Genomic DNA, 6769 nt, shown 5'->3' on the forward strand with positions numbered 1-6769 from the left:
GATGAGTTTCATGTGAACTCAGCCTTATAAGCACTGCCTCCACATGGTGGACAAACAGGTTAGTCACATGCAAAATAGGGCCAGCGCCTAACAATAGGCTTGATTAGCTCTATTGTTCATAGAGGGTCATGTGCCCCATCACCTGACTTATTGGTTTGGATGCTTTGGCTGTGGTTCTTTGGTGTCGTGTCATGTGTATGTAGTGAGTGCAAGCGGGGTTCAACGTCCCCCTGTTTTTGTCCATCTTTCYCTCTTTGTGTTGGTATCATTGGGGCCCTGATTCACACCTTTTGCTCACAGGGGGCTGAGTCATACTTGCATGAGAACATCATCCCTGAAAGAGTGACCGCTGGCCTGAGTGTGAACTACAGAGTCCTGACCCGATGATGTAGCTCGTCTGTGCTGGCTCATTCTTCTGAACAGTGGCTGTTGAGTTCACCTGAAACTCATCAGACTGAAGAAGTCTCTTGGAGGAGAGACAAAACGTTTCACTAAAGAAGAACTCATCCAGAGGACCTACTTATTTTTTTCTTTTTGATTATTATCAAATAGTTTTTTTCTGTAATAAAATATGGGACACATCACATCAAACTGAGGATTAAGTCAAATTTGGTCAAATTTATTTGAGCACATTTTCAGATTCCTGTTTTTTAAAATACTTTTTGATACTTGGATCATCCTTATATCATGACCGGTTCCAGACATGTACCTTAATTTGACTTCCTAATCATGATATTTGGTCTGAAACCTAGTTTAATATTGTTCTAATGAGGAATTTTTATGTTGTTGTAAAGAGGAAACCTCAAACAATATTTGGATATTAAGATTTACCTGCTGGAAAGAAGAAAAGGATTCCTAACTCGCAGTGAAAAGGACAAAAATGTAGGGCTTTTCTGCTCAAAATTGTGTTTATTTTATTTATTTATTTTTTTGTAGCTACCGCTCAAAATAAATTATTTAAGATTAAACTTCAGATATTTCATTTAAACGACCAATAAATAAGAGATTTATTCATTATATTTTGACAAAATGCAGTTTTGCAAACATAATCACCAATGTACTATAGTGGCCTATTTCTCCACAAACCATTTTGTGACTTAATCCTCAGTTCAATTATTTTTGTATGTAAATAGAAACAAATCTTTTTGGCAGATTTGACCACATTTCATTCTTTAGGTTTATTAAATAGGCTTTTCCATCAGAATAATTAGAATCACAGTTGTTCCACTGATCTGTGCTTCCTTCCTCATACTGAAGCTCATTAATGACCAGTTTTTTTTTACCCCCCTCTGATAACACCAGTGAAGGTGTGAAAGCCTATTACTGGTCCAAGTTCCATATTCCAGTCGGCAAACTAGAACTTGTGCCGGAGTTCTCAGAGGAACGCGTGTTGAACGCACTGGAGAAGGGCATCAAGGAGCCGGACAGCAGGAGGAGTCTGAGTAATGTCAAGATTAGTAAAATCACTGCTTCATGTGAGTACCCCAAGTGTGTGGTGACAGTAGTAGCAAGAAAGATGGATAAAATTAAATGTGGGCTAAATCCAGCAATCAAGAGAGAGAGAGCATATTACAAAATAAATCTAAAGAAGGTCAGTGTCATGTCATGTAAGCGTTGCTTTTCTGCTCACCTGTGTATCCACAGCATAGTGGTTTGATCTGAGTTGTGCTGATAAGATGATAACAGATAAGCCATACCTCTCAGCTTGTGCTGCATCTGAGATTGCACATTTTATGCTGTTTGGATCCTCTAATGATATTAGCCAGGGCTCTGGCCCCTGCCTTGAGACATCCATTTCTCTTCCTTCTGTCTTCTCAGCGTTCATGTTGCATTTGTCGATGCGCTGGCCGTCAGCCAAGCGCCGGGCCATGTGACTCAGTGGTTTTGGTCCTCTTTTGAAATGATTTCTGCGGGTATGATTTGACGTTGCTGTCCTAGCTAGTTAGACAGAGATGGATTAGTTGCTGCTGTAGGACGAGGTGAGGTGGAGCAGAAAGAGCTAGATGCTGCCACCAGTTCCTTCCGCCTGCAGGGAAATGGAACAGAAAATGTGCAACCCAAATGTTTTAGGCTCATGCATCAAATTCTATCAGCCTCCCAACTCTGGTGACCCCTTCTTACCCTTTTCCTCCTGTTTCCTTGTCACCCCCCACCCCACCCCACGTCTGTGTCTCCAGTCGCAGATGCTCGTATGGCCAGGAGCCCTCAAGGTGGTGAGTACAATATGTCTCATTTCAATCATTCCTGTAATTTTCCAGCTGGCTAGATGCTCACCCTCCTGCCAGTCTGTAACAAATGACAGTCCTGTCCTGTGTTGTACAGGTGTTTGTTATGTCAGGGATTATGATCTTTGTACTGGTGCAGAATAACTTGGTCACGTTTTTTAGCCTTATAATAACCGTATTTATTCAAGTATAATACGTAAAATTAAATCCATAAAATCATCCATAAAGTTGTGGGGTAGCACTATACTCGGATAAATATTTTTACTTATGTATTTTAACTGAAATATCAGCTTCATTCACAAAATGACTGAGTCCGGAAATGAGACCACTTCGTAAAAAGCAGTTGAAACGAGCTTACCCGTGACACTCCTCCGTGCTTCAGAACGAGATAATAACAGATCCAGGCAGGCGACATGATGTGGAAAAAAAGGGGGAAAAAGCAGTCCTGCACCTCAGTAATTATTGCAAACTAATGACATTAGCGTGTGACCGAGTCGCTCCTCGAACAACAACAAACACATGTTTGTCTTGTAATGGCTGCCGTCTACTGGTGTTCAGAAAAAGTTTGTATCCCTGAAAAAATGTTTGCCCACCAGAGGGGGCGCTCGCGAGTAGGAAGTAATCTGCTTTTCCCCCACAAGATGGCCCAAATCTCATGTGAAGTCTCTGACTTTTGTGTTGGCACATCCTGGTGGACTATGTGTAAAATGCCAGAATTCCTATGATGCTGCTACAAAGCTCAAAATCGTAGTTTGCTGCTATATATACTTGTTGTCAAAATATCTTGTAGTACATATATAGTTAAAATAAAATGAACAGTCCAATGATCCTTTTACTGATATGTATAAAGACTGCAAAGGCTGAAAAATCTTGAAGTCTGTATGAAATTGGAGGTAGTTTGAGGATTAAAATTTTTATGCTTTTTAAGCTCAAAAAGGGGGGGGGKTTGTATTATACATGAGATCGTATTATACACGAATAAATACGGTAGATTAAATCACATTAAATTGTCATGGTAACTGAACAATTCTGAAATGAATAAAAGAACCTATGTGCATTATTTGTAAAGCAGTCTGTTTTTATGAATAACTATAAAAAATAGTGTTGTTTAAAAAAAACAACAAATAATAGATGGGATTATCAATACCATCAATAAACGACTTCAATCAATTTGTTTCTCCTCCTCAGACGACTGCTTCTTCCGTCTGGAAGCTGTTGCAGAACTACAAACGTTTTCATCCCCGGGCTACCCCACAGGCTACCCCTCTAAGTCACGGTGTCAATGGCAAATCCGAGCCTCTGAAGAGAATGCCATCTCCGTCAGTTTCCCAGTTTTTGACATGGAAGATGACTGCTCAAATGATTTTGTCTCTATCTTTGACTCCTTGAGTCCAGAAATGTCTCACACCATCACAAAGTAAGTCGAGCTGGGAGAAACCTCAGGATTGATTGCAGAGTTTTTGTTTATTTTTAAAAGAAGGCTGTGAATAATAAATGTCTTACCTGTTGGAGATGGCTGTCTGACCTCAGTTTGGAGAGTGAAGATTTCTTTATTGATCGGACTGAAGGCCAAGTTCAAGCAGAGTCAAGACCAGTGGATTGCTGCTGTCAAACATACCATAAATTTCATAGCAGTCCATGTTAATGCTGTTATTATAAACCTTTGCTTGACTGTTAGTTTTGAATTAGTTTAAGCAAAAATAATGGCTGTGTCTCAATTCAGGGGCTGTGTCCTTTGAAGACTGCATTTGTCACCCCCTTGCGTCACCGCCCCACGCTGAAGGCTGTCCCAAYTCGTGGGCTCCTTCTCACACGGGAAACAAATGTTGCCCACAAAACCCCCGAAAATGAAGGCTGCTTCAAAGTATCCTTCCTGGCTGAGGATGTCCCAGGATTCATTGTGCTGTCAGCAAATTAGCAGACAAATGAAGATGGCAGTTTTTCTTTTGTCAAGTCAATGTTTGGAAATTGATTGTGGACCGAAGAATCTCTGTATGTTTAGAAACGTATCTGATGGAATTTATGCTGCAATGAGATGTTAAATAATTATTGTTTTTTTTTTTTATTTACGCGTAAAGTTTTAATTGTGAAGTTATTCCTCCAGTGAAAAGACATGAATACATGTCCCATCGCATTAAGTTTGAAGGCACGTGATATAAAAYGTAGTCGTGTAAATTTGTCATCTGAAYACTTGGACCGTCTCATTTCACAGCGGTTTCATTCAGCCTACACGGACTACGTAGGGTGTAACCTACTGCAGCACTCAAGGCAGGCTGAAGCTCCTGAATTGGGACACCCAACATTCTTACAGGAAGTGTTAAAGGCTGCACCAGAAGTGCTACAGCAAGTTGTTGCTAATCATGTTTGTGAATAACTGTAACATTTTACCTTTGAAGTTGGCTTACCAGTTTGTTCAGAATTCAGCTGTATTTGTCCAAACTGAGCTCATTTRAAGAGGTATCTACAACAGGTAAGATATTAATTGTTCATAAAGAGGTTGTGAGGTCAGCTCTCTACAAAACCCCACTTCAAAGATCAGAACTATYGCCTTGATATCAGATTTTTCAATCCTGTTATTCAGCAGCAGATTTCTGTTTATAAGTCACTTCTTATGTGCGAGGAAAAGGTCAGGATTTCCCCTCGATTTGCTTTAGTGCATCAAGTTGAGCTCGAAAGTACTTTTCCATTTAGTTTTAAACATTCACAGCAAATTTAGTTTGATGGACTTCAACCAACATTTGTCTCATTAATTTCACCTAAAGGATCAGAGAGAGACAGAACCTCCATTTGATGTTTGATGCAATGCAGAGACCTTGGAATAAAATCTGCTTGTATGTGGGAGGAACGTGTTTCACTTCATTTCTTCTTCTTTTTTTCTAGATTTGTGATTACAACATTTTTTTATTTTTCTTTGCTGTGTCTTCCTTTTTATTGTTGGCTTTTGAAACCTCGGTGAGATTGAGTTGACTCAAAAAGACCTCTCCTTTCAAATCTGTTGAAGAATCGGACTACACTGCTGTGTGTAATTACATTCGGTCTGTGGGGGAGGCTTTTATTTATTTTATTTTTTTCCCAATGAATCTACAGGCTTTTGAATGCAACATTTGTAGCTGCGGGCGAGTCAAAACTCAAAACCCAATGCCAAACACATATGTTACAAAGTGATGCATAAAAATGTTTGTAATGCTACTGAGTGATCAGCTTTATTCAAGGTGACAAGAGGTTTATGAGCAGCATAAAATCATCCTCTGTAATGACGTTATCCTACTGGATGTATTTCTGCTCTTGCATCATCATTTCCACCTTCATAGCTCCGCTACAAACATTGATAAACCGTTTACTTTTTTTCTTTTCTTTTTTGTTAATGTAACTAATATTTGACTTCGAAATTCCACCTAAGCAATTTCTCCTAAGTGCTGGCACCTCTCTCCTTTTATTTATTGCTTTCTCTGCTGAGTGTTTATCCATTGATTTTTCTCTAAAATCATTTTTCCTTACTGTTTACGTTTGTTTGCTGCGTTAGTGTTTTAATGCGCCTAACTAGAAGGGGAAAGAAAGTACAACTGCATAAGAGATGTCAAATATGAAGCTAATTTTTCATGGTATCGCTTGCTGGAACTCGATTTTATTTTATTTTTTTTTGATTTGTAACATTTTATTGGATGTTTCCCAGCTGGTTTGACTGCTCGTTCTCTCCCTTTAACCCAGACAATGTGGTCAAAGGCCTCCCTCCAACCCGCTGATGGTAATGTCATCTAGTAACATCTTGCTGGTTAACTTTATCGCTGACACTGCTGTCCAGAAGCCAGGCTTTCAGGCAGAGTATCACATCATCCCTAAGAGTGAAGGTAAATTAGTGTCCTCRCATCCACATTTCATCTGCATTCTGTTGGAGGGCTGTAGTATTTTCTTTGTACCTCATTCCTATTAAGTATATGTTGCACTTTTATTTTTTTATGATTATTTCAGTGCAAAGGTGCGGTGGTGTTCTCTCTGGAAGCAGTGGAAACTTCACGTCGCCACTCCACCCCATCTTCTACCCGCCCGCTATAGACTGCAGGTGGAAAATCCAGGTTTGCGACACTTCTCCTGCCTCCCTTCTTGGATTTACCCCCACACTGATCCCCCTTCACCCCCAACCCCCCTCTCCACCATCCTTAGCCTGCTATGAGAGGAATGCTGAGACAGCACTATGGAAGCCAAGCTGTTCAGTACCTCTTCTATCTTCATCAGTCAGCCTGCCGCTGCAGCTCAGAGCTGCGGCGCTCCGTGTCTCTACGAGTTGTTTGTGTGAAGTAAACACACAGGCAAGATGCACCTGCATGTGTGCACTCGTAACTGTCGATGTGTTGGAAGCTTGTATGTTTGCCTTTTATGTAAGATGAATGTAAGATGAATGTAAGATGAATGTAAGGAAGGTGTGTGTGTTCTTCCACAAACAGTCTTCAAATCATGAAGGTTTCGTGGACCTCTTCTATGAACTCTGATCTTTAGTTCTTTCCATAGATTTTCTGTTGGATTCAGGTCAGGTGATTGGCTGGGCC

The 6769-nt window shown here is 40.2% G+C and overlaps 1 protein-coding gene across 1 annotated transcript in view; it reads left to right on the forward strand.

Annotated features, from left to right (window-relative positions):
• Window positions 1-6769, forward strand: part of st14 (ST14 transmembrane serine protease matriptase) — a gene marked incomplete in the record, with an annotated part of 40963 nt that overhangs the window by 19334 nt on the left and 14860 nt on the right. The window contains 5 exon segments of the mRNA XM_014008695.1: window positions 1303-1475; window positions 2178-2213; window positions 3414-3642; window positions 5934-6073; window positions 6195-6298. Of these exon segments, the coding sequence (XP_013864149.1) occupies window positions 1303-1475; window positions 2178-2213; window positions 3414-3642; window positions 5934-6073; window positions 6195-6298 (682 nt within the window).

Source organism: Austrofundulus limnaeus, unplaced genomic scaffold (assembly GCF_001266775.1).
Source record: "Austrofundulus limnaeus strain Quisiro unplaced genomic scaffold, Austrofundulus_limnaeus-1.0 Scaffold52, whole genome shotgun sequence".
NCBI classification, from domain to species: domain Eukaryota; kingdom Metazoa; phylum Chordata; class Actinopteri; order Cyprinodontiformes; family Rivulidae; genus Austrofundulus; species Austrofundulus limnaeus.